Source organism: Anopheles arabiensis, chromosome X (assembly GCF_016920715.1).
Source record: "Anopheles arabiensis isolate DONGOLA chromosome X, AaraD3, whole genome shotgun sequence".
NCBI classification, from domain to species: Eukaryota; Metazoa; Arthropoda; class Insecta; order Diptera; family Culicidae; genus Anopheles; species Anopheles arabiensis.
The window spans coordinates 3,888,585-3,907,787 of record NC_053519.1 but is presented as its reverse complement, the minus strand read 5'-3'; the positions used below and the strand labels follow the sequence as shown (position 1 = coordinate 3,907,787).

The following is a 19,203-nucleotide window of genomic DNA, read 5'->3' as shown; positions in this document are numbered from 1 at the left end:
CAAAACCACATGTAACGATGTTTTGAGAGGCAATTAAACAATTTTGGGTAATTTTTTTCACAGCAAAATGAAGTCTAGATTACATTCAAATCACACAAAAGCAGCGAATCATTCAATCGTGCATCTAACGTTTCTTCCAGCTGCGTCACACAAAGCTATTTTCTTTTCGAAATCAATCTCTCACCACCCATCATCATCCAAAAGTGTTTGCTTGAGAGTTTTCTTGGTTTATTATTTCTTCTAAATAGTTGTTTTCTCTTTCGTTCATTCTTTCTTGGTTTTTGTGTATTTTTTTTTTGTCACTGTATTTTGCTACATTTTCTTACATTTGTTTTTCTTTTTTCGGCGCCGTTGCGCTTTCCTTTGAGGACACTGAGTAATAACACATGAACATTTTAACAGCTCGGGCAAAGACGGCGGAGCGTTGCGGAGTACGAGGTTGGAGTACCAAAACAGCCCCAAACGGCGTCCTCCTCTCCTACTGCTCCATCGCGCTGTTCTCTCTTTCCCTTAGGGCATCATTACCTTTTTTTTGCAATATATGTATATTATATTATCTCTATTTCTTATATACCTTTGTGCCAGTTCAGTTGTGTTCTGCATGTTTTCTCTGACCGTTTTTTTCTGTTTTGTTTCGTAGTTGTGTGTGAGAGCGTGTGTGTATGTGGATATGTGTATGTAGATTTTGTTTACACTACGACATTTCGGTTACAGCTTTTTTCTCCGTTTTGTGCCGGATGACCCAAGGGTCACCCGCCCCTTCTCATAGCTGTGGCAATCGTACAGCCAAAGCAAAATGCGCATCTACGGCTAGACACTTAGTAAATAAATAAATACTCAAAATATATCTCCATCCGTGTGAGTGTGTGTTTTTCTACGCAACTTGTGCATTTTTTTCCAAAAACAAAAAAAAAACTAGTTCTGCCGCTCTCCTTAACCAGCTTTAACGCCTGTCTATTCGTGCATCTTTGACTGCTCTCTATATATTCTTAGGCTTTTTGCTTTTGCAAATTTTATTCGCAAAAGCTTACTTCCGGTTGGTTCTCCTCCATTTGGGCGCGTGGTTCGAAATGATTTCCTTTTTTTTTTGTCTAAACACGTTTGCGTGTTTTGCGTCTTATCACGTTTCCTACATGTTTATGTTTGTTGGAAGCTTTTTTGCCGCCTTTCTCTCGGCTTAGCAGGAGCGGGGAGCTACATACCCCACACAAACATACATTTACACGCATGCACACACATAAATATTCCCACACATCCATACATTTTTTTTGTATCTATACCTAGCATGCTTTTAATTTCGTTTTTTTTTTTACTTTAAGTTTCCTCTTTTTGTTTCCTTTTAAGTATGTTTCTTTGATTAGAATTCACTCGTGCGACGAACGAGTTTCGTGTGTGTGTAATACATCTACTACTTTGTTGTGTTTTTTGTAATAGTTGAAGCTCTCAGCTGATCGACGAAGGTGTTGCTCCGTTTTTGTGCTATTTATTTGTTTTTTTTTTTGTTGCAGAATCTTTGATTGAGAAAGACCCCACAACAGCGAACCAAAGATGTAGTGCTGCCGCAACAAAACTCAAATTCAAACCAGACCGTTCCATCAAGTCCAGTCAATAATAATCATAAAACGAAGAGCAAACACATACCACATGACGAGTTTCACGAATCCTGCGGAACGCTCGCCCGGCTCGGAACACAGACTTCAGACCTTCAGTTTGGCATGAGCATTTAGAATCCTGCATCTTCTTAACACTTAAACGTAACCTAACAGTTGCTTGAGTACTTGTTGCACGCGACCTGCGCCGCCCAGTGCGGAACAGTGATACATATATAGATAATGATTACTTATAGACGACCCGGCAATACACACACGTACACATGCGTACACACATTGATCATATGAATGTGTAACGATTTAACAACAAATTGTGCAAACATATGTGCGCTACAACGTAATGCGCTGCTGCCGCGCTACAACTACATTGGTGCTGCTTCCTCACCGCGGCTTTGGTCCTATACGTAAAGGATGAACACGGAATAATTACAATTCGCTGGACGAAAGCTTTACACATACACACACGCACATACACACGCGCACACACACGCACACCTTTCCATGTTTAAGACATACAGAATCGCCACAACAACACAACAACCAAAAACACTCCCAACACTCATCGGGAAGCGCATGCAAACACCTTCGCGGCGGCTCAAATGCAGCGCGTGCGCTCGCGGCATTGAGATTGGAACGGAGTTTGACGTCGAACGCCGATTTTCGTTTTGTTTTTTTACCCGCTGGCTTATGTCTAGCCTACATATTTATATATAATTTTTTAAGTTTCCACAGTCTGCTTCAACGGTCAGGAGCGTATGCTTGCGACAAAGTTGCTTGCACCTGCTTGCAGGTCCGCAGCGGTGGCCAGCAATGGGGGAGGAAAGAGCGTGTGGTGTAAACCCGTACAGTAGCAGCGAGCGAGAGAGTACAGTTCAGATTGTGCGTTGCTTTAGCCCAGTCTTAGGTTGTTGGGATCGTTATTCTTCTGCAGCTTGGCTAGCAGTGGATTGCGCTCTATTGCCTTGACAAATTGACCTGCGGAAGAAAGGCAAAGCAGAAAAGGGTTGAGGTTCGTTAGTTCTCGGTTTTAGCGGTTGTCTTCCTTCAGATTGAACCATACTGTAGTCAATCGTGCCAAGATTATCCGGATCCGCCTGTAGAAAGATGCTGTTCAGCTCCTTCTGCGAGATTCGTACCAGATTCTGGAGGGTTTGGTACAGTTGCGTGCGGTTCACACGTCCATTCACACCGTACAGCTGCAATTGAACAGATGCCACAGATTAGTAAACCTTGGATGTTGGTAGAACTATTCCTGTCTATATTTTGTGATATAAAATCACATTTACACCGTTTTCGAGCTCAAGCAAACATCGTTAAGCAACTTTTGAACATTGTCATTTGACCGCCAACTGGAATTCTGATGCCTGCCTGCACATTTTACCAATAGCAACTAAACATTTGCTTTCCAAAATATTAACGTACGTTTATATTACCCAGATTCGTTTCTTTGATGTTCATTTTATTGCAATCAAGTTGTTATGTGCTACATTATTATTGATTTTGTACCAATGTAATAGCCAAATATTCATTTTGAAGGTACCGAGATACATTATTGGCATATAAATTCAAACTGTTTTTGTAAATGAAGGTACTAACCAAAGTCTAAACTCCCTACAGCAATCGGATTGACTCAGAGGTTTCACTTGCTTAGTTACGATTGAACGAAGTTTAGATTAGTGTTGGGTTTTATGAATCTTTCGTTGCGATTGAATCTTCAGGGATTAATGATTCAAATCTCGAATCGAATCTCCAAAGATTCAAGAATCTCTAAAAAATCATGAATCTCTAAAGATTCGTGAGTATCTAAAGATTCATGCTTTTCAATATTTTCATGAATCTCTAAAGATCTCTGAAGATTCTTGAATATCCAAACATTCATGAACCTCGTAAGATACATGAATCTTCCAAGAATCATGAAATGATCCAATTAAGAATTATGAATCTTCCAAAATACATGTATCCATGAAGATTCATAAATCTCCAAGGATTCATGAATTTTTAGAGATGATTTTAAATATATTTAATTTGCTAGATCCCACACTGTGGTACAGTGGCTAACTAGCACGACCTAACAACATGCCCGTCTTGGGTTCAAGCCTTGCATGGACCGTCTCCCCGTAGCATAACAAACTATCCGGCTGTGTTGTACGTACCAAGAAGTCTCGAAGGTTTGTGTAGGCTGGCATAACCACGTAGGTTATTACACCAAGAAGGAGAATAATAAGAAGTTCAAGCTCTATGAATCTTTGGAGATATATGAATCTCTAGAGATCCGCAAATATTTGGAGTTATATGAATATCTAGAGATTCGCAAATATTTGGAGATATATAAATCTTTCGAGATTCATGAAGCTTTCTAATTTTTTGAATCTTTGAAATTTGTGAATCTTTGAGATTCTTCAATCTTTGTGATTCATGGATCTTTCCAATATAGATCTAGACAAATTGAATCTGAATCAGATTTACCCAACACTAGTTCAGATAGGCATCAGTATGTTAGTTGGAAGTCGAATGTTAACTTATAATTGAACAATGTTCAAAAGCAGCTTAACATGGTGTATTTGCGCCTACCGCAACTCTACAATTTCAAACCTTGACAAACACTTACATGAAAAAGAGATTCAACGAAGATTAGTTTCGGCTTATACAGTGTGATCAAGAACAGTGCAAGTAGTAGGTACTCTCTGAAATCAATCACGTCCGGCGTTTCAGGCTAAAAGGAAAAAAGATACGGAAAACCATCGTAGTTAGGAGAGATTCTGCTAACATGGAAGCATACCCGGATCAGTTTGTGGAAAAGATTGTGTGCTGCCTCCTGCTGCACGTCCAGCTGCATCCGCTCGGCAAACTGTGGGTAAGTGAGCAAACTGTTCGCATCGGTGAACTGGCGCTCACTCGCCACGATCTTGCTTTCCCGATCGGTGGCGGCAATTCTGCAAGGCGAGAACAACAAAAGCAAAAAAACACAGCTCAGTCAACACCGTTTCACACACACACACATAGGCAGTTCTTCAAACGTCTCACTTCAGCGTTTCGCGCAGCTTTCCAATGTCCGCAATCGCGGCCGGATGAGGCATGCCGACATTCTTCACGAACGTCATCAGCTTGCAGTCGTCAAAGGTGTAATCGGAGATCGGTATGTCGAGCGCCTTCGCCATCATGATGCGCACGTTGTCGGCGTACAGCTTCGGGTTGGCCTTTTCCGCCTCGCTCGGGTAGTACACGGGCAGGAACTCGATCTCGCAGAACGTGTGGAACTGCGTTAGGGTGCGCCACAGCAGCTGGATGCTGGAAAATGGAGTCGAAAATATTCACGCGCTCAGTGTACAGTCTGGTAGTGCAATGTAATGTCCGGTCAATGTCACAATAACATACGCGTTCGGCCCCTCCCAGGTCCAGGTGACGGTGTCGACCTTGTTCGGGTAGCGCATCAGCACCGGCTGGATCGGTACGCCGGGGTAGAACGCACCCGGCTTAAACTTGATCAGCGACGTCCGGTTCGTGCAGGTCCCCTCGGGGAAGATGAGTATCTGGGGCCAGTCCTCCTTCGAGTTGGCGCGCTGTATAATCTCCCGGATCGTCGTCTGGCGCGAATGGGGATCCTCCCGGCACACGTAGATCGGTTGGGCGTAGTCAATCAGTTCTTAACACACAGGAGGGGGGTGGTGAGTTGTGATTTATTTGAAGGGGAGGGGGAGATACAACAACACGGTTAGTAGAAGTGGTGTTGCCAGTGCGCCATCGGACAAATCTCACCCTTGTGTCACGCACACACACACACACACAAATTCGCCATAAAGGGACAAAACACAAACCGAACACGAGCTACACATACAATGTAATACTACCTCCGAACGCTTTCCCGCACGCTGAGTGCATACTATTGATGCCCTGCCAATCACAACCACACACTCACACACACACGCGCACACACGCACACACATAAAACGCACATACAAGCACACAAATGATAAGGGAATAGGAAACAGTCGAGCTCTGTTAAAGCAATAGATTTAAATACTCGTCCAACGAAGAAAAGCTATGGATATGTAGTAGGAACTGGGGAAATTCTGTGAGTTTTTGGATGTACAGTAACAGTTTCAATATCCAACATGTGGAACTCGTTACTCTTTTTGTTTTTTGAAGAACAATTCTTCAACAGGATCTCATCAAGCAATCTCGAGCGATTCCAGAGGTTCCATTGGAATTGTCAGGCTGCAGTGATATTGGGGATTTCTTGGATTCCTTTTGAAGGATATGTAGAAGGATCTGGGGAAATTCTGTGAGTTTTTGGATGTAAATAATCAGTTTCAATATCCAACAAGTGGGACTTGTTACTCTTCTTGTTTTTTTGGAGAATAATTCTTCAACGGAATCTATCTCATCAAGCGATCTCGAGCGATTCCAGAGGTTCCATAGGAATTGTTAGGCTATAGAGGTTTAACATATTGGAGATTTGTAGGATTCTTTTGAAGGTTGATATTGGTGTTATGGAATAGGAACAAATAAGGAAGTTAATTCAAGAGGAGATGAAATTTCAGATGATGAAATTTGACGTAAAACACGTCCAATTCCAGCTGCCAATAGTTGCAGCAAATATATCTTATAATAATGTGGAGCGCTTGAAAAGTTTCCAAAGATTGTAATAGTATTGTATATCTTAAGAGATTGTATTTGCGATTTATTTTTAAGGATGGTATGGATATATAGATCTTTCTGATATGTATCATGTTTGCTTACATGTCAGGAAGATACATGGGAAGTATAGCAGACATTGGGATTGGAATTCGATAGCGTTCAAATTCACACATCCAATGAATGAGCTGGATCAGCGGAAGGTTCGAAAGTTGGGAACTGGTGCCTTAGGGACATTGGGTTATTAAAGGGAGCAATTATAAAAAAAAAAACAACATATGTTTTTACAAAGGCGAGTTCGAAAAATAGAGAAGAGATAGAGATAGCCCAGGAAAAAAAACAATAACAACAATAACAACAAAAAATAAAACACAAGAAATCAATCACAGCTTCTGTGTGGACACTTACTCCCGAGGTTGCGGTCAGCGTTTCGCACCAGCGGACTGGACAACCCGGTCACGTAGATGATGACCGCATCGAGGAAGGAGCTGTGCGGGGACACTACCAGTACCGGCGCTTCGGCACGGCTCGCCTGCCGCCCCCGTATCGTAATGCCCAGCCCAGCGCAGGTGTACGCGAGCGTGGCGAACTCACCGAGCGGCCCTTTCAAGCGTCTGCTCCGATTAATGCAGATAGTGCAGGGGTTTGCGTTTTTTTTAATGTTTGTACGGTCAGAGAGTTTTGTTTTTGTGTGTCAAGTGGCATTCCGTATTCCACCGGGCAGTGTAGTACGACGTCCAATGTGAAGATGGAATGGGATGAAGCGAGTCCGAGATGGCAGTGATTTGGGAACAATGTAATTGCGTCCAAAAGATGTCCAGAAGTATATCACCAGTCCAGCCAGATCGCGTCCAGGTCCGTCCGGGAAGAGTCGGGTTTTATGGTCGGATATAAAATAAGTACAGAGAAGATAGAAAGGAAGAGAGAAAGACGGAAAGAAAGAGAGAGGCGTGGAGGAAGAGATAAAGCGATGTGGATGTGTATGAGTATTTGCGAGCCTCGTGCATGCCGCGCATGTGCAGCAAGATCCGATCCGTTGTTTGGATCAAGAGAGCATTGCAATCATGGCAAATTACGCCGAAAATGAATCCGATAGACATCCAAGTAGCAGAATAATAAGAAAAGAGATAGAGAGCAACAGACGGAGAGTATCGGTGCGAATGAAGCCAATATGAAATAGTTTGCATTTGCATTTGCCAGCGCACATCCGGATGAGGCGAAGTTGCGGATGAAGTAATAGACCACAGGCGGTTTGTTTTTTTGTGTTGGTTTGCAAAGTTCGATCACCCGATTGATAGAGAAGCGAGATGAAAAAGAGAAGGAAAAAGAGAAGAAGAGAGAGAGACAGAGAGAGAAAGAGAGAGAGAAAGAAAAAAAGAAAAAAAATCCATGAGAATGAGCGGGCAATGGGAAGATGAGCGGTAGGTTTCGTTTCTTTCATCAGAGAGGCGATCTATCGAATTAGCCTATTTAGCAAACATTGATCTCATCGCTTTACCACCCCCCGAACTGTTAGCAAAAAAAGAGCAAACCGCGTGAACACGCTGTTGAAGCACATATACACCCGGGTGGGGAACACGGGGCAACATGGGTTCCCTTTTAGTCGACAATATTTTCCCTCATGGTTTAGACAAGTGTTGGGTGAATCTGATTCACATACATGAATCTAAATGAATCTTGGAAGTGATACAATTAATATGGATCTCGGTTGAACAGATTCATGATTAGAGAGTGGTTTATGAATCTCAAAAGATTTTAATTCTCCAATTCTTCAAGGATTCACGAAGAATTCTCTAAAGATTCACAAAAGAATTCTCGAAGAATTCTCTAGGGATTCATGAATCTCAAGGGATTCATAATTCTCAAAAGATTCATAGCGCTTGAGCTTCTTCTTATTCTTCTTGTATTTCATGTACTTGATCTTCTTGTTCTTCTTATTGATAACGACCTACGTGGTCATGCCAGTCTATACTGGGCTTCGATACTTCTTGGCAAATATCACAAAAATCTCAAATTCAAAGAGTGATCGCGCAAATTTAATCAATAAATCTTCAAAATCAAACATCTCCAAAGATTCATGATTCTTTAGAGATTCGTGACTCTTTAGAGAATCATGACTCTTTGGAGCTTCATGATTCTTTAAAGCTTCTTGTTTCTTTAGAGATTCATGATTGTTAAGAGATTCATGATTCTTTAGAGATTCATGATTCTTTAGAGCTATTTGATTCTTTAGAGCTATACGATTCTTTATAAATTCATGAATCTTTAGAAATTCATGATGATTTGGAGATACATTTATGAATTTATGGAAATTCGAAACACTCATCGCTGAAGATTCATATTCATATGAAGGAATCTCAACAAAAGATTAATGAATCACAACACTAGTTTAGACGTCACCTTTCGTCAAAAACACTGCACTTGCTTTGAAGTGAACAACTTAATTTATTGATTCTTTAACAAACTGTTAAACTGTTATATATTTGAATGAAACACACTTTGCGTGAATATGTTTATTGTGACGGTGACGTCATACGCAGAGGAAGAAAACATATCCCTACAATGCCCATGTTGACCCATTGCTCCCCATAGCCTTGGGTGGTGTTTATCGTTTTACAGAAATGGAGCAACCGGTGACTAAAGGCGACAAAACGAGACAGCAAATTTTGGAAGTTTAACCACAACCGACACAGAACGAAGGAGAGAGCAGCGAGGGTGTGAAATATGGATGGCACATTGGCATCATTCATCCTTGCCCCGCTGCAAGAAATATAAGTCGAGCAAAGCTAGCAACAAACGATTGAACGAAACCAAAATCGCTGCAACTGCACAACTGGCCTGCTCCAACGTGGAACGTGGCAAGAGCGCAGCGAAGGCAAAACAAACACGACACCCGAAAGCAGCAAAGGTGTGCGCAAAACGAAATGTGTCGAATTCTTCGGCCTTTGTAAGGTGAACGGCACACGGGACGCGTAAAACTGAACCAGTGACGCATTAGAATGGTGCAGCCAATCGAAGCCGCTTCGTGATGGAAACACAGTAGTAGAGGAGTTAGTGATGATGTTAATGGGTTCGGGTTTAATTTTAATGTACATCAAATCTCCCCACACATACACACACGCACACCCACACATACAGCATTTCTTTCCGAAAGCAAAACCCTTTGCAACTGCACCATGAAGTTATGATGTTAGAACGGGTGTAAGCGCCATATAATCTACATGTTGCTGTATTTAGCAGACAAAGGTGGATGAGTAAGGAGCAAGGGTTCCGGCTTGCAGTGATTCATCTGCTTTTTTTTAAGTTACCGAACACACAGGAGGGAAATAAATACAAAAAAGGTATGACGGTGAGAGAAGATACAAAGACAGAACAAAAAAAAAAAGACAGGAAGATACATGCACTGAGCGATGAGATGATTCGTTGACAGATGACGATGGAAGTGATCGTACGATGATGCGATGGTTGTTCGTCCACTGTCTTGACGTCGCGCGTACCTGCTGTCTGGGGTAAGCCGAGCTACCGCGGCTCATATTGCGTTTTGGCTGTCGTGTTGGGTTATCACAGCCATTCCCATACATGGTTATACGTTAATCAAATTTATGTTCCCAAACACACGCACACAATCACACGCACACACGCACTCATATATATGTGTAAAGCCAACATACAACCAAGCACGCCTATCACATTCACAAATCGCCTATCAAAAAACACATTTGCTGTACAGTTTGTACTACCACTTTCCTTTTTTTTGTCTTCAAAATGGATAGTCTAATACGGAAATCGTCCCTAATGCCCCTATTGTTCCAGCAAAGTGTTCCCTCAGTGCCCCCACCGTTATATGCATGCATGACGATAATTCCAGCCCCCTTGTTCGGTTCGTTGTTTTGAGCTCTTGCGAATTACAAAACAAGCGGCAGTGTGTGTCATATGCTGCGCTGGGTACGTGTGTAGCACAAGGGATGAGAAGCAATGGAAAGCACACACAGAGAGAGAGAGAGACAGCAGAATAGATCGCGACCAGGCGCGATCGGCAGCAAAAACACCTACTTCCGAAGAATGGCAGCGATGCGGTCTCATACTTGGCGACGACGGCCGACGGCCCGAACAGGACGACACACACCGAATCGTAGAATGCGGTGTGCGGCGCCACACAGATGACCGGCGCTTCCTTCGGCGACGCCCGGACGCCCTTGTACCGGATGTAGTTGAACGAGCCGAACAGGAAGAGCGTGCGCATCACGAGCGCGGTCAGATGGCGCAACTGGCTGTCAGACCGAAGACGATGCCGGTAAGAGGAAGAGATGGGAGGAACAATGAGAAGTTGGGAGCAGAGAAGTTGGGAGCATAGAAGAGGGAGAGATAGAGAAGGAGAGAGAGAGAGAGGACAAAAGATTGATTGAAACACGGTTGGTTATTAGGGAAATGATGAGGACCTCCTCGTTCGCGTTCCTCGTTTGGAGTTCACAAGATATCGAGGTACTTTCAAGATCTTTCCTTAGAAATGTGTGGAATAGGTTATAGACGTCAACCCCTTTAATCAGCAACAATAATGGAGTGCAGAATTAGCGAACCAGCAATGCGTTGTGTCTTAAGGCATCGTTTGGAGATGTTTGGAAATCACGATAGCCTGGATCTACCATCCAATGTGAATCGGAATGGATCATGTCCAATGAAGAGAAATACATCCCAGCATCACAATCTTGCAACAATGGATCGTCATCAGCCCAAAGTATATGTAGCAGACGTTGGAACTAATGTCTCTCTACCCATTGACCATTGTCACGCTGGGATACACAAAAGAACACGCTTGCGGTAAATCAAACGTAAGGGAAAGGAGTTCCGCTAATTAACATTTTTGCAGGCTTCAGGAACTGGCCTGCAACTTTTCCCTTGGGTGATGGGAAAGGGCATAATATCGGCAGGAGAAGCAATAGTTTGAAGGTACAACTTTCCCCTGGAAGGAAAGTTGTCGACGAACTTTGTGCCTTCTACCAACTGCGGTGTGTGTGTGTATGTGTGTGTGTGTGTGTGTGTGTGTGTGTGTGTGTGTGTGTGTGTGTGTGTGTGTGTGTGTGTGTGTGTGTGTGTGTGTGTGTGTGTGTGTGTGTGTGTGTGTGTGTGTGTGTGTGTGTGTGTGTGTGTGTGTGTGTGTGTGTGTGTGTGTGTGTGTGTGTGTGTGTTGCTGTTGTGTTGTTGTTGTCGTTATTGTTGTTGTGTATATATGTGTGGGATTCCATTTCAGTTTTCTACTGTATTCTTCAGGATTGAGTTAGTCACACACAAAAGGCAAAAGATACAGTACTGCCAACCCTCCTCCCCATGACTACAAGATAAAAGGCACGGATACAACAACAACCACAACAAACCGGACATATGACCATTTTTCCCGGAGAGAAAAGCCAATTTCACCCGAGCAAACTGCTTGCTTCTTTCTTTCTCCTCCTCTTTCCCAATAAGCAACTAGTGTTACATCTCCACCCGAGGATTGTTAGTGCGATGAGTTAGAAGTTTGGGGCCAACGCGTATCGACATAGCGACGATTGTACCGGGGTGAAGAGAAGGGATTGGAAGAAAGCGCATCCAATCGGCGGCAGTCAACCACCCGGCGATAATGCCATTCTACCATAGCGAATGGGGCGCTATTTGGAATTAATGAAACCCTCCCCAAACCCCCCCCCCCCTTGTACATGAACTCTGTGCGGCCCCCCCTCCGGGCCCGGTGCTAAACATAGCGGAGGTCTTGAACGACGACGACCTCCGGCCTCTGTGTACGGCAGCATGCAACGATCGGTTGTTTTACATTGTACACAACCGACAGTGTTTCCAGTGCATTCGCCAACACCTGGGAGCGGCTGCAAACGTGTACCCCCTCCTTGCACCGGCTCCAGATGTTGGAGTTAGTGTGCGGGTTCAACCGATATTTACAGGCTCGTATTAGTAACTTCATACATATTACAGGCTCCAATAATGAGCACAATGTGTTGTTGTCGCAAATTCTGGGAACATCTATTTGGGAAGCTGGTCAGAATTGGTGAGTCCTGTATTGCTGGAGAACTTGAGCTATTATTTCGTGGGTGAAGGCACAACAATTTCAGCAAATTCATTGCTATATGTATACGATCTTTTTTTTGCAGATCCTAAGCATCCGCTTTGGTACTCAGAATACTCACCGCCGCCAGCCGACCAGTGGCTTCGTACGCAGATCCTCCTTGGACAGTCCATAGAGGCCGATATTGGCGAGGGCCCATGCCACCACCAGACAGACGAGAATTAGGATGACGCGAAACGGCAGCAGTATCACCGTCAGCAGTGCTGTCTAGAAGCGCGGAGAGACAGGAAATAGAGTAGAGACATGAAAGAATTAGATGATAGAGCTAGTGAGGGGAAATATTAAATCTTCGTCGGAATCGATTCCAGCTAGTTCCAAAGTTTGCTGGAATCTATTCCGGATGGTAGCGCCCGGAAACAGTTTCTGGAATCGCTCCGGAATCTGAATTGGCTGCAGAATCGGTATCGGATCTGAATTCAAAATCGGCTCTGGAATCGAAATCATAATCTGCTCATAATGGGCGTTTGGGTCCTGAGCTGCTAAGATTGTATTGATAGCCACAAAGCATCCAAATTTACTTGTAAACGGTCCATTCTCAAGGAGATTCCAGGACTGATTTCTCGTCTGAATCTTTTGATTTCAATTCCAGAACTATTTCTGATTCCGGAGCAAAATCCAATTCCGGAGGAAAATTCAATTCCGGAGCCAAATCTGGTTCTATTACGATTCCGATTAAGTAATTGATTCCAGAATCACCTAAGCAATTGTCTCCAGAATCGGAATCGGCTCCCAAATTGATTCTGAACACGGAGTCGGAATCGGAGATATCTGATTCTGAACTCCAAACAAAAGAGAGAACAGCCCAACAGTTAATATTAACTCAAAAAACCCAACCTTAGGGAGGGGAGAGTAGAGCTCGCTAAACCTCTGAAGTAATCATTTCGATGCAGAATTCACACACAAAACACGCCATAATAAAGCAATGCCACCATTAGCCACCGGAATGTTGGATGTTACTGCTGGCACACACACACACCCGTTAGTCTCTAGCTTTCTCACTTGGGGGTGGTCGAAGATTAAAATTAGTTGTTTGAAACTGACGCAGAGACACATCATGAGAATGCAAAAAAAAGAAAACCATCAACTCCCCGGAGAGAGAGGCTAGAAGGGAACGTTGGGTTCATAGGGAATATTCATAAAAGTGGGTATCAAATTCAAATTCGTATCTGCGAATCCTTGTATCTCGAGTGGGTCGTAGCTCAAGGGTCGCATGTACTTTGATATATAACTTCAACCAAACCCACCACACTCTATCCGTTCCGTTCCATTTTTTTTAATGAAAATTTCCCATCACTTCCCCAGGGGGCAATTACTGCGCCGTGGTCTGCTCTATTTATAGTGCTATTACATTGGATAGATGGAATTGGCATTTGGCTGTCAAAATCGATTCCAGCGAGCTTTATAGGACATTGGAATGCTTCTCTCTAGTGCAGGGGTCTCCAAACTACGGCCCGCGGGCCGCATGCGGCCCTCAAGAGCTTAAAATGCGGCCCCGATGACTTTACCAGATTTAGAATAAATATTAGGTTATTTTGACTTTTTCAAAAGAAATTGTATTTTTTTACATTTCTTAAACAAAAATCAAGCTTTAGTAACACGAATCTGTTCAAGTATCGTTAGTATTTTGTTATAAAAATGAGATTTAAACGTTCACTCATCAGTTATAGGTAACATTAAATGGCCCTCAACTTAGCGATTTTTGAAGCAATGTGGCCCGCGGGCTGAAAAGTTTGGAGGCCCCTGCTCTAGTGTAATAAGCAGCGCGAAGGGCATTAGAATTGGAATTTGTCTCATTTTTCTGTTTGCATGACTAAAACGCTTCCCTACACGATGAAAGCATATCTGTTGTGGTTCCACCATTCATTTCAATCAATATGGGGTTTTTGTTAAAATTTCGTTCAGCATTCTGACAGTTGAATTCCTTCCGTAATCTCCTTCTGAAAGCTATATAAGGCAAACCGAATTGATTTTTTGTTGCTTCAGGGACATAGTATCTTCAAACGAGCTTCGACACACTGATTCCAATGACATTTACTAAATTTAATACCACTTATTATTGGAGCCGAGTGGTCCGATAGGCACAAACTCCAAAATCCAAACAAGAATAAGTGTTTACTTAAAAAGCAGCTTCTTCCCAAAGAGCAACAAGTTTTTGCTATAAGACTCGCTATTGTACACGGCCTACGGTAACTATCGACACAAAAACCTCAACAACGATGTTTTTACAGCACCCAAATGTTTCCTATTGTTAAGGAATGTAACCATAATCTGATATTTTTTTTTCCTCCTACCACCCACACTTCATCATCGATGTTCTTTTAGACCGGCGTCCGTAAGGGTTTTGGAGTATTACAGGATTTTCCAAGTCACTTTCGAATGTGCACATAATTATTCACCGCCTTCAAGATGTTTTTCAACAACTGTCAAATGGTGTATTTGCTTCATAATGAAATTTCAGTTTTAAAAAGATTTTCAACACATCACAAAAAACTATCAAACACGGTCCAGCTATAGATGTGTTGAAAATCATGTTGAATAAATTAAAAATTATGATACAGGGTTTTCCAGCTCACTTTCAAATGTAAACATTCTTATTAACCGAGTACGACATGTTAATCCTCATCAATGTGATACTTCTTTTCCATCACACTAATTTTTAATTGCTTCAACATGATTTTCAACACGACTCAAGTTTGAGATTGAGTTTGACAGTTTTATGTGATGTGCTGAAAATCATGTGTAGAAACTGAAATTTCATTTTGAAGCAAATACACCATTTGACAGCTGTTGAAAATCATCTTGGAGGCGGCGAATAATTATGTGCACACATTCGAAACTGACATGGGAAACCCAAGTAAGTCTACGTGACTTACTGAGGTAAGTAAGTCTACGTGACTTACAGGGTTTTCTAAGCCAATCTCCAATGTGCACATCATTATTCATCGGCTCAAAGATGTTTTTTTTATTCTTCTTCTTCTTCTTCTTCTTTGGCACAACAACCGTTGCCGGTCAAGGCCTTATTGATTTCGCCCCATAGCAGGATAGTCAGTCCTATGTATGGGGGGCACGGTCCATTCGGGACTTGAACCCATGACGGGCATTGTTGTTAGGTCTTAAGAGTTGACGACTTTACCACCAGACCGGCCCAAGATGTTTTTCAAACACAATAAAATTTCAAATCTTCCACATGATTTTCAACACATCACATAGAACTGTTAAACTCAATCTCAAGCTTGTGATGTGTTGAACATCTTGCGAAAGAACTGAAATAATGTTAGTGATGCAAGTGCAACATTGGACAGCTGTTGAAAATCATCTTGCAAGCATTGAAAAACGTTGTTGACATTGGAACTTGACTCGAAGAACCCTGTAATGGTGGTTTTCAAAATAGTGAGAAAAATATACAAAGATGTGAAAAGGCATTAGCTCTTGTTTTCTATCTCTTCGAGAGTTTCCGCAAAAAAATTAAGAAAATCGAAAAAAACAAAATGTAGCAGCATCCGGCATACGTCACAATCGCTGTGTTCCATTCAGCTCCCCGGGTACTGTCAAGCTGTCAGATCAGCTCATCAGCGAAATTTCGATACATCACACCACAAAACGGTGTATCTGGAAACGACGCAAAAACAAGCACAAACACACACACGCTCGCGCGCCCAGAGAGCACAAGCACATGGACACGCAACCCCAAAACCAAGACGCAGAAGTGATATCTTCCTTCTCCCATCTCCCCGGGCCCTACGCAATTCCTCTACCCCGCGCGACCGTTGATTTTATCCAAACTCCCCCCCCCCCCCCCCTTGCAGAACCGAATTTTAACAACAACGCAGTATACTGTTTTGATCACAATTCGACACAACGCAGCCCGCAGCTCGCTGGTGGTATCTCATCCCCCTTCCTTGGCCCCCTCTTACCTTGGCCTTGTCGATCGGATCGTCCCAGACGAGCTTGTGCACGAACGGGTTGACGTAGTGTATCTCGTCCGGTTGATTGTTTTCCGCTTTCCGGTTGATTGCGGCCGGTGGGCCGGGCGCCGGTGCTGTCCCCTTGCGTTCCGGTTGCGCCACCGGGGCCGCTTCCGGTGCCACCGGTGGCTCCCATTCGGCCGTGGCCGCCATACTGCCCTGCGCACACAATTGTCACGCCCGGCTAGGTCACAACAGGTAGCGAGAGAGAGAGGGACGCGCCGAGAAGGGAAGGGAAGAGAGGAAAAGCAAAGTGTTGGGAAAGTTGGGACACGGCACTGCACGACCGGAAAATGTAGGTGTTTGTTGGTGGGAGGAAAACGGGTGGGGTGGGGGGGATTAATTAGCGCACCCACACACACAGACACACAAAAAAACACGCGGTTTTGTTGTTGTTTTCTTCCTCTACGCGCTGGAAAAAAAGGGAAAGAAAGACAAGAAAATCCTACATACACATGTTCACCTTGGGAGGGAAAACTCCGCGCACACACACACATACACACACACGCAGACGGAAGGGAATATTAGTGTGTTTTTTTTTGTCTTCTTCCTGTTCGTAGGTGGGTCGCTAAGGCAACGCATGCATGTACGCACCCCCCAACCCCACCCACACACACACACGTATGAAGAGTTTTTCTTTTTTTCCCCCTTTGTTTCTTATTTTTGTTTTCAATCCTTTTTTGGCACGAACACACAAATACACACATAATTGATAAAGGAAATTAAAAAAAAAAAAACTAACACTACCAAGCACAATGGTTCCGGAAAATTTCCACGCATTTTCCAACCCCTCTCATTGCCAAAAACAAAAACACAAAAAAATCCTATGTGCAATTGTGCATGTGTGTGTCTGTGTGTGTGAATGATTTTTCACCGAGCGAAATTGTTTCTTCCCTCGCTCACTTTCTTTCTTTCTCTTGAACTGTCTTCTTCTTCTTCTCTTCTTCTTTCTCTTCTTCTGCTTCTGTTGATTGCAGAAAATGGTTGTGGTGTTGTTGTCATTGTTCGACGCGCACTTTCACTGCTCCCTTCCCAGTGTTACCCTCCCCCCTTCCCTCTGCACCTTTTTGTCATCCCTTAGGGACACCCACACACACACACACAAACACTTGTAGGAGGATGGATGGTGCATGTGAGCGAACAAAACGGTACCTCGGCACATACCGGGATGATATGACAACTCCCTTTCACCCACCACCACCATCCCCCTCGCATAACTTACGCCTCTCCCTAGCTAACGAAATTCACAGCACGGTCACTATCTAACCTCCCACCTCCCCCCCTCCCCCTAAAAGCTCCAAAATGCCATAAACCGGCACTCGCAAAAACTCGAAACCAACCACCCCCACCCGGATTGTAACTGCGATGTTGTACCTCTTCTAGGTGATGCTTTCGCGAACGCACACACACACACACGGCACACGGGCGCAGAGGCAAAGCACGCCGGAAGGGCGGGAATGGGCTGTGCGACGCGAGGTTGATGCGATTTCCTTCGAACGCGAACGTTTCAGCGCGTGTGTGACTCGATTTCGGTCGACAGCTTCTGCTTCGGCTGCCAGACGGTATTTGCGGGCGGTCTTCCCTTTCGGAAGGAGCAACACGGGCGTATTGGCATATCTGAATGCAGGGCTTGACGGGTGGCCGGTTTATATCCGGCACGATACATGAACAACAAGCCCACCCTGCTGTTGGGGGAAATGAGACGGTTCTGCTAATGCGGTTCTACTTGCGGTAAAGAATCGTGCATGAGTACAATGACAATCAAATAAAAATAAACGAATAATTCACTCTATTTTGCTGTTCAAGAAACATCACCGATAAAAAGATATTAATTTCAGAAACACACAATAAATACGGTCCCACTTGCGAACAAATTGAAGCAGCCAGCCCTGCAGCAACGGGTTTTGCGAAAGTCGGCGAATTTAAGCCGTAGTGATGGTACGCAGTGTGAGCACGATTCATTCCGCTCCGGCACCGGAACTATTTGGTTCCGCGGAAATGTTCCTGCCAACTGTTTGCTTGGACTGGACGTCTCCGGACGGGTGAGTATGGGTGCGTTTGGTAACGACAACGACCGTTGGAACATTTTCGCATTATATGGTTGTGGAGTCCAAGCTCTGTGGACTCGGCTCGGTTCGCTTAAACACAGCCAAAGGCGAGTTGGAAGGTTTAGGTTTGCTTCTCAACAATAACAACAATGCTTCAAAAGGGTTAAAAAAGGTATGAGCGTGTAAAAATAACGATTGTATTGAATTTCCGTATTCAAAATCTCGGATTTTGAATTTTGAAACTACAGGTGGTCCCCGAGGTACGTTATTGATGGGGACCGAGATTCTCCTCGACTGCGTATCTGGAATTTTGGCTTAAATGCCCTTAAATGCCCGTCTCGCGCGACAAACAGTAGCTCAGAATTTCACTCCGCGTAGTTCAAAGTAGCTCACTTGACCCAGACATGTTTTTAGAGTTTTGAATTGGTCTGGCTCACAAACTAACTGAATAATTCGATTTTTTTGCATGAAGCAGAAATGTTGCGCGAGAAGTAGCTCTGTTTGCAAAATTGAGCTACTTTATGTCGCGCACGATTCAAACTCCAGAGATTAAGGGCGGTGGCAACGCTCATCGGATGCGATTTTGTCGGATGAGATTTATATGGGATTTGACAGATAACGTCGGACGACGAAATCGCACGTCCGACGTCATCTGTCAAATCCCATATAAATCTCGTCCGATAAAATCGCATCCGATGAGCGTTGCCACCGCCCTAAGGCCCGTGTCTGTGCTCCATCGGATGCGATTTTATCGGAAGGCCTGTCAAAATTTTATATGGGATTTGACAGATAACGTCGGACGTGCGATTTCGTCGTACGACAGAATCAAA

At 43.7% G+C, this 19,203-nt stretch overlaps 1 protein-coding gene across 2 annotated transcripts; it reads right to left on the bottom strand.

Moving 5' to 3' along the window:
* Positions 1-288: 288 nt before the first annotated feature.
* Positions 289-18,000, bottom strand: LOC120906851 (lysophosphatidylcholine acyltransferase-like). 2 transcript variants are annotated; one of them, XM_040318953.1, is made up of 10 exons: positions 17,700-18,000; positions 16,275-16,737; positions 12,422-12,567; positions 6,654-6,859; positions 4,986-5,253; positions 4,635-4,898; positions 4,390-4,543; positions 4,219-4,323; positions 2,671-2,806; positions 289-2,585 (listed from the first exon to the last, which is right to left on the bottom strand). In XM_040318953.1, the coding sequence occupies exons 2-10, from the start codon at positions 16,476-16,478 to the stop codon at positions 2,500-2,502; spliced, it is 1,569 nt and encodes a 522-aa protein (XP_040174887.1). In that variant the 5' UTR covers positions 16,479-16,737; positions 17,700-18,000; the 3' UTR covers positions 289-2,499. The 2 variants fall into 2 exon arrangements, with proteins under 2 accessions (XP_040174887.1, XP_040174886.1); XM_040318952.1 differs by lacking the exon at positions 6,654-6,859 and adding an exon at positions 10,299-10,516 and having other exon boundaries at positions 17,700-17,997.
* Between the last annotated feature and the right edge of the window lie 1,203 nt (positions 18,001-19,203).

What these genes read in the sequence shown, in the direction of transcription:
- LOC120906851 (XM_040318952.1), bottom strand. Translation starts at nt 16,478, where the DNA reads ATGGCGGCCACGGCCGAATGGGAGCCACCGGTGGCACCGGAAGCGGCC. An exon ending in TCGTTGAATCTCTTTTTCAT is followed by an intron (nt 2,807 to 4,218) that starts GTAAGTGTTTGT and finishes GTTCAATTGCAG; the next exon opens with CTGTACGGTGTGAATGGACG. An exon ending in TCTTGGCACGATTGACTACA is followed by an intron (nt 2,586 to 2,670) that starts GTATGGTTCAAT and finishes TTTCTTCCGCAG; the next exon opens with GTCAATTTGTCAAGGCAATA.